At 40.3% G+C, this 14,968-nt stretch overlaps 2 protein-coding genes across 5 annotated transcripts in view; one reads left to right on the top strand and one right to left on the bottom strand.

Moving 5' to 3' along the window:
* snx30 (sorting nexin family member 30) overlaps positions 1-14,968 on the top strand; it is a 360,763-nt gene that overhangs the window by 55,272 nt on the left and 290,523 nt on the right. The gene's annotated exons all lie outside the window — the stretch shown is intronic.
* palm2akap2 (PALM2 and AKAP2 fusion) overlaps positions 1-14,968 on the bottom strand; it is a 77,517-nt gene that overhangs the window by 25,579 nt on the left and 36,970 nt on the right. For all 3 annotated transcript variants that reach the window (XM_072371290.1, XM_072371291.1, XM_072371292.1), the window contains exons 5-9: positions 12,406-12,520; positions 11,081-11,102; positions 9,622-9,747; positions 7,956-8,786; positions 1,267-1,352 (exon numbers count right to left, since the gene is read on the bottom strand). In XM_072371290.1, the coding sequence (XP_072227391.1) occupies positions 1,267-1,352; positions 7,956-8,786; positions 9,622-9,747; positions 11,081-11,102; positions 12,406-12,520 (1,180 nt within the window). The remainder of the gene's footprint in view (positions 1-1,266; positions 1,353-7,955; positions 8,787-9,621; positions 9,748-11,080; positions 11,103-12,405; positions 12,521-14,968) is intronic.

The following is a 14,968-nucleotide window of genomic DNA, read 5'->3' as shown; positions in this document are numbered from 1 at the left end:
TACACAATACCAGTTTATGATTACTGTCAACTGATTACTTTTTGTGATTAATAAATGCCTTATGATATATAAAAACAAATTATCTGTCAACATTATCTAAGTTGACAATTTTCTGTTAAGTTGAGGACTTACTTAGCTTGCAGGCCGCAAAGAAACTTACAAAGAAACTAAGTTTACTTTCTTTACTTTCTTTGCGTCCTGCAAGCTTAGAGTTCTGCTACCACTTAGATAATGTTGTCCAGAAAAGGTAATCTGGATAACAGCATGTTAAAAAACTGCAGATATCTTTCAGCATTAATATTACCTTCACAGATGTGGAGCTTACCCATGCCATGTGCGCTATAGTGCACCCCTATACCATCATGGATACTGGCTTTTAAATTGTGGGCTGATAACATGCCAGAAAGTCCCTTACAACTTTAGACTGAGAGCAGTGTCCATGATTTCCAAAAAATGTTTTCTTGTCTTCATTTGTCAGACCACATAGTAGTTTTCCAGTTAGTTTTAGTCCATCTTAAATAAAGTGGCAGCATTTCTGGATGCAGTTCATTCTCTTTTTTCCTGAGGAAAAAAAACACAGTTGTGATGTTTAGCCTTCTATCCTGCCTATATTCTTCCCCGAAAAAATCTCTGAATTCATTCCAGTCTTACCTTAAGAAATGTTAGTTTGAAATCTTTAAACTATTAATTCTAATATTCTGGCTTTATTAAGAGTTCATACATTGTCAAAACTTTTTTTTTAAAAAGGGTTTTGCAAATATTGTCGTAATGAAACAGGAAATAGGAAAGGTACGGCTAGAAATATAAAAGACAAATTAGAGAAACTCAGTTGAAGGACATGTCAGCACGCTGTGGAACAGTTTTGCACCTGCAGAAAGGAAACGGTATCACTAATTTGATCCCAAACAAGACTCAAAAGCACCGTCTGTATAATAAAAGCACTCATGCACAAGTCTGAATTAGACAGGAACGTTATTAAAACCAGACCAATCTGAAAACATATACGGAGAAAGACCACCATTTTTGTGAGTGGTCAGTTAAAAAATGGATAATAGGAACTGCTGCTTGGAGCTCATAATTTGTCTTAGAATTTGAACAAATAGTCCTGTTAAAAGGTTGCCTGGTGCCATCTTTTATTCCTTACACATAGAACTACGCTCTCTCGTACAAATCTTTGAATAAGCAGTGGTAAAAGGATATTTTCCTTGTCCCAAATTTAACCATTAAACTTGAATTCATTGCTTTCCATCAATACATATTACTCACCATGGCAGTGTGCGGATGTCTGTCTTGGACGGGGGTTTCACAGCCATTAGCTGTTGTCACGGTAACCCCTGGTGTTTGTCTGTAGCCTGTGATCAAACAAAAATTTGTATCATTGATGACTATCATTGATATCATTGTGACAGTCTTCATCATCAATATTTCATGTGCATCCATGAGAGTATTATCTCTTGTACAGTATTTCATGTTAATGTCATCATGGACCTTTTTCACAACAGACCTTTGGACTCATTCCTTCAAACCTCCTTGTAAACACTGACAGTGAACCAACACATCAACAGCAGGACCCTCCAAGTCGAATGCAGCCATCACCAATACGCATTTCCTGCTGCATCACGTCATAAATGTCTGCTGTTTTTCTCTGAAACCTTTAGCTTAAGTCACATTTTTGACTCAATATTGAATCTCTAACCTCTAAAAACATTCACACAAAGGACAAATCCGTAACACTCCCTACTCAGGGGTCTTCAGAACGTGTTCCTTTTTAAAAAAAATGTGCAGCAAAACGCAGTTCTTTTTTTGTGATATGTTATCTTCTTTTAAAATTATTTTCAGAAGTTTGCAACAGGACTGAAAACATACTCCTTCAAATGAACTGAAGAAATGAAAATACAGATGCAAATCTGATGCTGTAAAATACCAAGGATGCCAACATGAATCTGACGATGTGTAGGCCTGGGTAAAATAAAACTATAAATCTCATCCTCCTTTGAAAGGCTTGGATAATCTCAGAGGCAATCCCAACAGTAGCCACAACCAGAGACTGTCTCTGACTAAGTTTAATCATGCATTTGCACAACACCGTCAATAAACCTTCTGTCATCAGTGCACTTTTTGGCTGTACTTTATGTCAGTCTTGCGCTGTGCTGATTTTGTGACCTACTTCCACTTTGAGAAGCACATTTTACATGATATCTTATCATTCAAAACCTCCTGACACCCACATTCAGTGTAAAGGGGCTGTGATACTGGATAATATCAAAACTGATCCCAGTCCTCCTATGATTATTATTATTCCTTTAAATTTTGATGCAATTTCAGAGGGAAATGTTTAACTGAATATTTTTCTCATTGGAATGCAACTACTCTTTACTCTGCAGATTTTATGAAAAAAAAAATCTGTGATTGAACATAGAATTGATGAAACTAACAAGCATTCAAATGCTGCTTACACACAAACCTTTCTGCAATACTGATCCCATGATGTACAAAATATGACACTTTCAAGCTCATTTTTACATGACGGGCTGTTAGATGCTAATTTTTCTTCAGCTTTCAAGTAGGCTGTCTGAAAATATCTGCACTTTCACTTAAGATAAGTAGAAACTGAAACACAGCTCACAAACATTAAGAATAGCAGTGACCGTATTAGCAGCTGTGTTAGTAATGCAGCGTTGGTTTCAGAAGCAGTATTGGCAGCATGATCAGTGGTAGCAGAACTATATTAAACCCAGTATTATGCCTAAATGTTTCAATAGAATTTCTAAATTATTGTTTGTATCTATAGTTCGACTTCATATTGGGTACAGTCTTGAGGTAAAAATTTTTTTATCATCATTCAAAGTCTTTTATTCGTTGCACACCCAGAGAACTACATAGTACAGAGGAGACTGTGTAAGAGGCCTTTAGTGGTCCAGATCACAGTCAAAGCACAGCACAGTGACATAACTCCTGGCCCATCATCCTGTCTTGTGTGTTCTGGCGTGAAAGTGTCCAATAATCACCCGCAGTTATGGTTTTTGTTTAAGAAACCAAGCTAAAGATAAGTCAATTAGGGTTTATTATCACAGAATACACACCCATCCTGTGCACGGTTAGAGAGAAAGACAGTGGGTGTATGTGGCGTAAATACGTGTCCATGATGTCCAGATGCCGGTTGTCATTGCGTGACTGATACAATCATTTATCAAGCTATATCATATTTTCTTGGAAGGTGTGGGCCATGTTTGTGTTGCGGCCCCGTATCATATGCGTTTTACTCAATAAAAGCCTTTCATCCAAGAGAGAAACACACTATCAAAGGAAAGATGGCAGTGTTACTGCTGTGTGCTAAAGGACTCTCTATAAGCCATCGAGCTTGCTAATGCACTACAGTAATCATACAGGACAGTGAGCAGTTTATTATATGCATTATTAGTATGTGAATCCCCTCATGTTATTGAAATATTTTTGGGAAAAGAGTTTCATACATGTGCATGTTGTTTTAATGTGATATTATCCTCATCTTAATGTGGATTTCTTAAGTCTCTTTTCTCAGTTGCTGAGAAGGTATCTGTAAAGTCAGATGAGTGATTTTTTTGGGGGGTTACCAATGTAGCTCCTGCAAAATTAAAACTATCCTAAATAGTTTGAATTACTTGTTATAATGTGGATGTTTCAAGAATACAATAATTTAGGGGTTTTGGTGAGATGATGAGTTAACAAAACAATCAGAAATCCATCCTAAAGCAGTCATGGGAGCAGTAGCTCAGAAGATGGTGAAAATAATATCCATCTCAACCTACCACAGTTTAGTACAACTGAAATAATTTCTGCATGTTAGTGCTCATGTAACAATCAACCAGTGATAGAAAACACTTGTTTATCTTTACTTTAACTTGATGCAGAACTTTTAGCTCGAATGCAGCATTTTTACTGGTGATAAAAGCTCTTTTACTCAAACAGATAATCTGAATGCTTCCCACACCTGAGATCCTACTGGTTCAAAACCTTCAGCACTGTGTAAACTAATCTGGTACCACACACTCACATTATGAGTTCCCACAGGAATGCTGTAGTAATATTACAGCAAACTGTTTTATGAGCTTTGGTGCGTCATACTAAAAGAGATCACATAAAAAGTTGCACGGTAACTGCATCTATATAAGGTAGCGAAGTGTCTATATGTCCATATATGTCTATATACTGTATGTCTCTCTCTCTCTATATATATGTTTCTAAAAGCAACAGACCGCCAACATGTTGCAGTTAAACCTGTCTGCTTTTAAGCTTCAGGCTTTACAGAGCAGCTATAGGTGCAGTGATGTACTTAACTACTTTACATTAATCTAAATTCATGACTTTAGATATTTAAACTTTAACATTGTTGATAGAAAAGATGTGAATTATTTTCCGCATTCCATTCTTGTTTTATTTTTCAAAGAATTCAAGCTTTCATTGCAATACGTTATTTTTTTAGATAAAAAAAAGAGACAAATGTTGTCCAACTATTCCAAGTTCCCTCTGATCCTTGAATTTGAAAAAGATTGCAGGCAAAGACCTCTTTTGGGCTGCTTAAAACAAAAACAGTTGTGCGTGCTTCGTTAGTGCCAGTGGGTATTATAACAGCTGGGTGCATTAAGAACCGCTCGTGATCTCTTTGTCAGCAGCCAATGAAAAAGTGAATGTTAGAGACAGATGGAAAGAACAACAAGCAGGAGACAGCAGGGGGGCACTGGAGAAACTCAGCTTTATTGACCAAAGATAGAGAGAGGTTACAGATGTCAGAGCAGGGAGAGAGTGGGAGAGAGGGTGTGTGAGAGTGAGAGTGGAGAACAGAAAGGTGTGAACAATAGAAAATGGCTCCGTTTTGATTTAACAGTCCATACAACCATGAGGGGCAGGCAGACAAGAAAACAGAGACCCCCACAGTGTCAGAGGAGTACTACAGCTGTGGCAGTGGGGCTGGTAAGCTCAATACATTTGTTGTTTGTGTCCTTGCAAAACATCAAATGCACACACACTCAAACCCAAACAGTCGAACTGAATTGGTCAACTTCAATTCTCAAACTTTAGGTTTTTGAAACTCATTATATAATCTTTTGAAGGTACATACAGGAAGTGCTTTGTTTTTGCTCTGTTGCTTGTGTGTGCTTCACACATTAGAGAAACAAGAACCACACTTCCCAGAATACACACTTCTGCATAGTCTCCTCAGGTTTCAAACCCAAACAGCTGTGCGATGAATATGTTTTGCCCAACCTGGGACACCGAACAGGACAACGCTCATCACTCTCCCCAGCCTAAATAGCCTTACAGTCTGCTGGTTAAAAATAAAATAAAAATAATTGTTGTTAGCACTTCTGGGCCTGACTGTAGCCACCAAAAGGCGAGATGAGGGAGAAAAGTTATGAGGTTAATTGTGAGATCACACACAGCAAAGCAGTGGAGTGAAAGAATGAAAATATACAAAGCTCTGGTTTGTGCACTCATAAAGTCACCATATGGCATCGTAGAACCACAATCATTAGAATTAACTCTAGGCCTCTACATAGATGTGGAAAATAAAATCATTGCTTAATAGAATATAGAGCATATTTACATTCTTTATCTACACAGGATACCCACATATCCTGGCTTTCCTGCTCTGTGACCAATCACAGACTAACTGGACTAACTGACAGCAGAAGCAGGCAATCACACAAAAGCATGTATGCTTGAAGGGGCGACTTACAGCTGTGTACAGAGCCATCTAAGGAAAGAACTGATTTACCAAGAGACCTCTTGGTGTTGGAATATGCTTTTTGTTGTGTCTCATCCTCATTCTCATGACTATCACCAGAGTTAGTACACAGAGTAGAAAAAGAAGTCTTGTTTTTTAGTTGAAGATCAGGATCAGTAAAGCAGCGCAGAGAATTATTGAAGAGAATGAATTAAAAACTTGTGCACTCCAAAAACTAAAAAAGGCTGTTGAGGCTCCTAAGGCCAGTCTATCAATAGTGGTACGTTAAGTTAAGTCTTGTTCTGTGTTTTAGAGTTCTGTTTTTATGTATTTGTGATTTGACTAAATAATTTTCAGCGTGAACAAATTATTTTAGGACCATGGCTGGATCTGAACTCACATTAGAGGCACTTGGTAAACACCCTTCACTTTTAGCATTTGGACCTGAGTAGCCTCCTTTGCATCTTTGTGAATGTTTTTTGATCAAAGCTTTATTGACCCCTTTCTGACAACAAGTACGTCTCTGTGGTGTAAGTATAGTCACTAACTCTCCAAAAACCAGTTCACCAGAGCATCACCATCCCCTGTCTTCCATCTGGCATAAAAGACACTTGAAATAAAAGCAAATCCTTCCCAAAGCATTCACTGGCATTCAACAGAACGAACACTGCTGCTTTTTTTTTTTTTTAATCCAGCCAAGTACAGTGTAATATATACAGTTTATGATGTTATCGTGACACCCAGGCCTTGATTATTTGTAGCACCCTTGTAAACGAGGGCCCGGGTGATGTCTGTAACAAGAGCTGGCAGTGTTTTCAGTCTCATTGTTTTTGAAAAAAAAGAATGAATCCATGGTGGAATTCTGCTGCATTGTAGTGAATTTAACGGACAAAGAGGTGCACGTGGACTTAAAATAATAATTCTCTAAAAATTCATTTGAGCACAACTTTAATAGTGGTAAATTGTAATATAGAAGTGCTTGTTAAAATTCAATATTCATGTCCTTGTGCCTAGGCTGTTAGCAGTAACCCATTTTAGTTTCCAATGGTGCAAATATGTGTTCCCTTGCTGCCAGAGTGTGTTTGTTAAGCTGCCATTTGCATCCTGTGCTCCATAATAATTAGACACACTGGAAAAGTTGGCTGTAAAGATTCTACTTGCTGCCAAGTGGTGATCCTTGTTATTGGCTGCTGAGTTAGGAAATACTAGAATAAGAGGAAATTACCTCAGCAGTGGAATAGCTGGAGTTAATGGTAGGAAACAGTAGAGAGGGACGAGTGAGAAAGAGAGAATGCTAAGAGTCAAATAGTCAAGTTTCCCACAGAAACAAGCATCCCAACAACTCAATGGCCTTTTGAGTTTCAAAACAAAAGAAAGAAATATTCAGATAACAACAGCAAACTGGAAAAAAAAATTCTCTAGTAGAAACAACTTAAAGTCTATATTTTGTTAGGACTATTAGTGTGAGAGAATGAACAGGCACATAAAGAAACCAAGGCAACAACAAGTACCCACCTCTCCGCCCGCCCTCATCAGAGAGAGTCTGTACAAGGAAAGGGGGGTTGGCTGTGTACATCGTATGTGTGGTTGTTTTTGTGTCTATGTGCGCTAATGGCAAGAGGAGAAGGAAGTGACTCAATAGAATACTTTAAAAAGAAAAATAACCGAGCCGTTGTTTCTATGTTTTATAAACTGACTCATCAGAGGATATGATCTGGTTGATCGATAGAGCCAGACGTTAGGTTTGGTTAGACAGCACAGCAGTGGCACTGATTGTCCTTAGAGTCTTATGGGAGTTTTGTATGACAAGATATGAGCTGTTTGTCAACAAACTATTCCCCATCTCCATCTCCGAGTGTCTGATTTCACTACAATTATAGCAGCATGACAAGCGACTTATTTCCTTCATATTCATGTTGGAGCAATGACATATACAGTGTTGTCTGAGAGGACAGCAGGTGGGAGGCAGAGCCTCCATGTTGACAGTGAAAGTAACGAAAGAGAGTAGAGGTGATAACGTGACTGGGTAAAAAGTTAAAAGTCATACAAGAGCGTGTGTGTGCATGTGTGCGTGTGTGCATGTGTGCGTGCCAGTCGTTCAGAGTCCAGAGGAGGAGGAGGAAGAAGGCAGGGCTTCTGTTAGTAATCATCCAGAGACAGAGGAGAAGAGGGTAATAATAAAAGGTTGGAAGAGGGAGAAGATTCAGTCACATGAGAATGCAGCACTGGCAGCGTTTCCTCTTGTCTGTACCTGTGGCGGGGGTGAGGCCGGGCGGAGGGGCTGCGTTGACATCTGGATTTGCCGGGGGTGAGGATGTGCTGTCAGGCTCTCGGCCATCAGATGACAGTTCGGTGCTGACGGCTTCAGATGTGGCCGGCCGCCCCGACACGAGGTCAGCCGCAGTGCCGTCAATGATGGAGATGTCAGTGACCGTCTTCTCCCTCAGAGACTTCTCATCGTCTTCATCAATGAGAACAACCTCTGCCTTCACAGCACCGTCGAAGCCGAGCAGCCGTCTGCTCTCGCTCACGTCTTCAATGTCCTGGTAGCCGAGAAACACCATAGTGACTGGATTCTCTGTGCTGGCTTTGGGTGAAGACATGAGCTCATTGCCTGGGTGGGCTGAGGAGCCTGGTTGGGTTGTGATGGGAACAGAGGAGGGGGGCATCATGCCCAGGCGGGTTTCCCTCTGAAGAGTGACCTGGGCTGGTGGGCTAGATGGGATGGATGGTGGGGCGCAGGAGGGTGGGGACAGATCATCAATATCTGCTGGGGAAACGTAGGCTTGCGATTCAGCTGGGGTCACTGTCACCTGACTCCTCCCACCGTCACCTCCATGCACCGCAGGCCTCGCAGCTCGCTGGACCAGTTGGTCAACCTGTGCAGAGCTCCAGCCGTTCTCTAAAGTGGTGGTGGACACGCCCCCAGAGGAAATGACCTCGTAGACCACCTTTCTGCCATCGTCGTAGACTTTGACCCCACGTGATGCTGCATCCAATGGGCTCACACGGTTGGCTGACAGGATGCGCTGCTCGCCAGTCTGTGGGTCATGCTGCACGTTGATCTCCATGGCGAACATAGCTGTTAGGAGGGGAGGAGAGGGAGAGAAGGGTGGTGGGGGGAAGGGAGTGGGGTTTGAAGGAAGAGTGAAGGGGTGGGGACCAGTGGAGGAGAGAGTGATGGGAGGAAAAGTGGAGGGGGTGAAGCGTAAGGAAGGGGACACAATGTTTTCTAAATAAAGGGATATTTACACTGACATTTGAAATATGTGTTACTTTTTCAGTTAGCTATATATACAGTTAGTCAAACACAACAAATAATGAGTTTATCCAGAAATCTATTAAGACAAGGAGCCATGGTATGAACAGGAAAAAGTATGTTACTGTTAACCTACCTAAATGAACTCTAGGAAAGTTACCTGCGGAGAGAACTTTTTCACCCTTACGTCAAAGGTTCATCAGTAATCATTCCAAAGTTGACCACTGTCACACTTCCCTGATGATGTATAAATCAGTTAATCATGAGCACCGTAACTGAGTTTTTATCTTATAAAGCTGCAAAGTCAGCAGCAGCAAATAAAGAACTTATTGCTGTACTAGGAGTGATCATTTACATACCCCTTAAATCCTAATTTAATGTTCTGTGTGAGCTCATCACATCCATGTGTTTTACTCATAAAAACGCCAGTGTAAGCGCTGATCCTTACACTGATGTACATGCGCTTTTTTATATGTGAATACTTACTACTTTACTAAACTTATTTTGCGCACCCATTTGCCTGTCTGCCCTCCATGTGAGATTTCCCTGGTTATAATCCACTTTGGCTCAGGCCCAAAATCTTCCTGTCCTCCCTTCCTCCCTCGCTCACTCTCCCTTTTCCCCCTTCCCTTACCCTTCTCTCCTCTCTCAGTCTTACCAGGTCTTGGTACGGCGTGCTCTCCAGAGGCAGGTGGGCAGCTTCGGGACTGCGTGGCCGGGACGAGGTGGTTGGGATCGGGGTCCATGCAGTCCGAGCCTGGGACAGACATGCGTCCGTTAGCATCTAGTGAGCAGGAACACAGGAGTAGAAATGACACATGGTCAGTGGGATGAAGCCGTGGGGAAGAATCACACATACACACTCTAACTTTAGCTGCATGCTGATACACAAACACATGCACTTTGGGTGTACGTGCATTCACACACACACACACAGTTCAGTAATCTGAAGCCACACCCTGACACGAAAAAACAGACACATACAGCCCAGCCTTCCCGCAGAGAAACTAACCACTCCCCCTGCGTGACCCTGCCCACCTTTGTTGCACACACACAAACACACACACACACACACACACACTGTCGAACTGGCCTCCCCGTTTCTATATTCACAGCAACACCAGTACCCCTGAGGTTCAATGCTTATGCAGCAGAAGTATGCCTGTGTGTATGTTTGTGTATTTGCTACTGCTTTATGTGAGCGCTTGTGTTTCTATATGTGTGTGTCTGATGGTATAAACAAAGCTTTAGGGGCTTACATGGCTTGTTGGTGAATAGTAGGGGGATAAAGCCAGTGGCTGCAGGCTGCAGAGTCATGGCCTTGTGTGTGTGTGTGTGTGAGCCTCAATAGTCTCGCTGAGCCGGGTTCTGTGTGTACATGAGTGTGTTATTGTCCCATTGTGTGTCTGCGTGTCCCCGTGAGTGTGGCTGAGAGTGTGTTTGGGGATTCGGGAGTGGGCTCTGGCTTGCATCTCTCCTGCCTCAGCGGGACTATTATCCACACAAAGACACACACACGTGTGCGCATGAACACACACATACAGTTGATTGTTCAGGGATATGTTTGTGCACTTTCAGTGTGTGTATCTGTAGTTGTGTAACGTGGCCTTATTTCCAAACAGCGTCATTTTGTCAAAGTCAGTGGCCTCTCTGCGATACACACAGGGTATCCTCTGTGTCAGAGCTGTGACGCACTCACAGTGACAATATTTGAGGCTGGGACCAACAGTCCACATATGGAGATAAGAGACACAGCGATTGATTAAGCAAGTCCCACAGACCCAGGTTAAACGCCTTTGTTAGACTGTGGTTTCTTCACTTGGCTTTATCCTTGAGTCCACAATTTCAATATCTTGTGAGTCTCATGAAACCATTGTTTTTGCAGTTTCACTCTCACTTGCTCTATGCTTCAATTTAGGTAGCAAAACCGGTAAACTTGAGACACAAACACTATTTGGTAAGGGTTAGAAAAAGAACATGCTTTGGTTTAAGATATGATGTTAACCGTGTATGTTGAAAAATGGTGCTAAAGAGGGAGTTCCAGTGTGACACCAAGGGGGAACAACAAAATGGAAGTATGTGACTTGTCAGAGGTGTGTATGTGTCACTGGTCATACCTTTATCCTGGATCATCAAACTCTGAAAGAAAGAAATGAGTAAAACTATTTGAGACATTGTAGAAAGATACACCATAAAAAAAAAATAATGAAAAAGTTTTAATATTGAAATTATATGTCCCATCTTTGGTTATTGGAAAGTACCAGCAGTCGTGTATGTCTCTAAAATTTCAAAGACGTTGAATATTTCATCATCTACAGTATATACAATCATCAAAAGGATCAAGAGACTCTGGTGCATTAGGAACACAGCCAAAAATTAATATTTGATGCTCACGATCTTCGGACCCTTGGGCAGCGCTTTCTGTCATGGAAATTACTGCATGGGCTCAGGAACTCTTTCAGAAATCATTATCTGTGAACATAGTTCTCTGTGCCATTCACAAAGGCAGGTTAAAGCTCTATCATGCAAAGAAGAAGCCATATATGAACATAATCTGGAAACACTGATATCCTCTCTGGACCGAGGCTCATTTAAAATGTACAGAGACAAAGTGAAAAACTGCTCTGTGTTCAGATTAATCAAAATGTGGAATTCCTTGTAGAAATCATGGATGCCACGCTAACCCTAACTCTTTGGACTAAAAAAGAGAGGGACTATCAAGCTTGTCTAAAGAACTGGCAGATGGTACATCTGAAAAGGCACCATCAATGCTGAATAGTATTAACAGGTTTTAGAGCAACATATGCTCCCATGCAGATGCAGTCTTTTTCAGGGAAATTGTTGCATATTTCAGCGAGACTATGCTAGACCACATTCTGCATTTATTAGAGCAGCATGGCATCATAGTAGATAAGTCTGGGTGCTGGACTGGTCCAGACCTTTCATTATTTGTTGCATCATGAAACAAAAAATGACAAAGCAGACACATGACCGTTGAGCAGTTCAAATGCTATATCAGACAAGAATGGGACAACATTCCTCTCCCAAAGGTCCAACAACTGGTCTTCTCAGTTCCCACATGTTTACGGACTGTTGTTAAAAGAAGATGCTACACAGTGGTAAACATGGTCCTGTCCCAACTTGTTTTCAACACTTTTTGGTACCATTAAATTCTCAAAGAGATATTATCTTTTATGTATTTGATGTTTTCTATGTTCTATTGTTCTATTGTTTTCTATGTTCTATTGATTTACAGAATTTGCAAATCAATACATTTTGTTTTATCTAATTTTCATACATGTTCCCAACTATTTTGGAATTTGTTTTGTATGCACTACACTGCAGGAAGTCTGTTCCTGTATGTAATAGGTCAGAATGATTTTTTTATTACCATGCTTCCTTTAAAGTCACAAATAAAAGCTCTATAGGGCTGTTGTAATACCTTCTGCAGGTCCTCTATGGAGCGTTCTGTCTCTTTCAGGCGTTCTCGAAGAACTTGCTCTTTGGCTGAAATCTGAGACTCTTCACTCTCAAGTGCACCGATTTCAGACTCCAACCTGCAAAGACCCACATAGAGATACAGAACAAAAGAGTTTCTGTCAGCACAGATATGAGTTGGAGAATGTTGTTTGTTACAGTAGGGACTTCTCTGAAAATTTAGCTTTTATGCCAGGTGGACCAGTCCATCTGAACATAATTCAGATATGCAAAATGCGAGAAATTATCAAATAAGACACAAAAACACAAACAAACATGACCACAAGTGCTTGGATGCAATTGCAGAGTGATGGAAAAAATCTCTAAATTCTGATGACGGATGTGGAGCAGTTTTACAATGGCACTGTCATACTTTCATTGCTTTAAGGACCGTCCAATTCCTACATTTCCATCTGGAATGGACATTCTTAAGGCATCTTCAACATTCCTTAACTTGCATCTGAAACAAATCCGTGTTCACATTCGAGCACACACTCATTGTGTGTGTGGATATTTAAGAGATGGATGTAACAACAATAGTAGGAAGCAGTCTGGGAGGAGGACCTGGATTTGCTTCCTTACTTCAGAATAAGCTCCTCAGGGACATGAGAAATTTGTGCGTCAGTATGTGTGAAATAGATACTAAGGTTCAACAATGCCATAAACAGGGGTAGTCTTCCCATAGTATTCAAGTATTATCACAATTTCAAGATCAGTGACCTTTAACAAGCTCTCGTACACAGTGTCCTGACTGTACTGTATAATATTTGAGGGCCATTGGACCTGAAGCACATTACAGAAGCATAAATGCACAGCTTATTTGCATGAGTAGTGCTGCATTGATTTAAGTTATCTGGTCCTCATCTGGTCTTAAAGTTAGGTAAATACAAACATTAAATGAAAATCAAAACATGGCACGTTCTTTTCCTGCGAAACAAGCTAAAACCATCACACCTCCTCCACCACCGTGTTTGCCAGTAAGTAAGAGGTGTTTGTAGTGATATGCTGTGTTGGGTTTCTCCAAACACAGCATATCATGCTGATACATATACAGGGTTTGGATGCATTTTTGCAAACACGAGGTGTGCTGCCATGTTCTTTTTGAGAGAAAGGCCTTTCTACTTGCAATCATTCAAATTAAACCATTGTTGTTCAGTCTTTTTCTAACTGTACTTTCATGAACTTTAACATTTAACATGCTAACTGTGGTCTGTAGTCTGAAAATGCAGCTCTTTGGGTATTTCAAGTCTGATCTTGGGGTGAACTTGCAAGAATGTCCACTCCTGGCAACTGTCTTCAATGTTTTCCAATTTTTTAATAATCTATCTGTAGAATGATAGACAGGTTGATTGGCAACATTTGCTTCTAAGATCATTGCTGATGTCTTTCCTCCTTGAAATCATTGTAATGATATTGTGCTAACACACACCTGAATGTTCCAGACCAACAAACTGCTAAAATGTATCATTTTATAGAGGTGCTCATTGAAAGAGGATGTTCTTTTTTTCATGACTTCTTTTCAGCCAATACTCTTTTATTTTTTTTTTAAGTATTAGTGGTGAACACAGATACTTTTTGGATGGATTGTCAGTCCTAACAGAATCAAGCATTTTTTGGCACATGTTTGACTAAGGTAATTCATACAGTCTACACCTCACCATCCATCAGGGTTTCCACTCAAGTTCATCTACAGATGTATGATGTGTGACTATTTTACTGCGCAGCTACACAAATGCATTAGAAAGACTGATATTTAAAGCTACCTTTATTGCGAAAGCGAATTACGCGTTTTCATTTGTGTTCATGCAAACACAAACTCCGAGCAGAAGGGCTGTTTGGCAGTAGAGGGTAAATTTTTCATTTGTTGCATCTCTAACACAAATCTGTTGTCTGTCTCTGCTGAATGTAGTCATGCACGGTATATAATTTACATCTAAAAACTGAACAAAACATACAACAAATGTGCTGTATGCATTTGCTCATCATCATATCTAAGGGCCCAGTTTAATCGTAACGACTGTAATCAGTTTTTTTTATTTATTTTTTTTTAGAATAAACACAGTAGTGTTCTATATTTAACTTGAGCCTTGATGATATGACAAACAATTCTAGCCAAGATTGAGACTGAATAGCAAGGACTGCACGACAATGTGCAATCAATTCATGTCAGCGGTCTTCTTGGATTTCCTTGAAATGTCTTTGTCGGATAACCTTGATAAGAACTTCAAGAACTTCAGAAAGGGACAGTTTGCCAAAGTCATGGACTCAATGTTAGGCGAAAGAACTGGTCATTCACTGTTATTCATGATTTTATTTAAATCAGCTGAATATGCATTTAAGTTAAATATTTTAATCATTCAGAGTAATTTTCCAGCAAAACCAATACATTCTAAATATATCTGGCATTATGCACCTTTCATTTGTGCAGAGTAAGTCTGGGATAAAAGCAATTTGCTTTGTTGTAGCCTACGTGTAGTGGAGAACTGACATTATTACACAGCCAGTTCGTGTATTTGGCTGACGAAACA

Source organism: Leuresthes tenuis, unplaced genomic scaffold (genome assembly GCF_036924035.1).
Source record: "Leuresthes tenuis unplaced genomic scaffold, fLeuTen1.0.hap1 SCAF_19, whole genome shotgun sequence".
Classification (NCBI taxonomy): Eukaryota; Metazoa; Chordata; class Actinopteri; order Atheriniformes; family Atherinopsidae; genus Leuresthes; species Leuresthes tenuis.
Note: the sequence above shows the minus strand (reverse complement) of the source record. Positions and strands in the feature narration are given on the sequence as shown.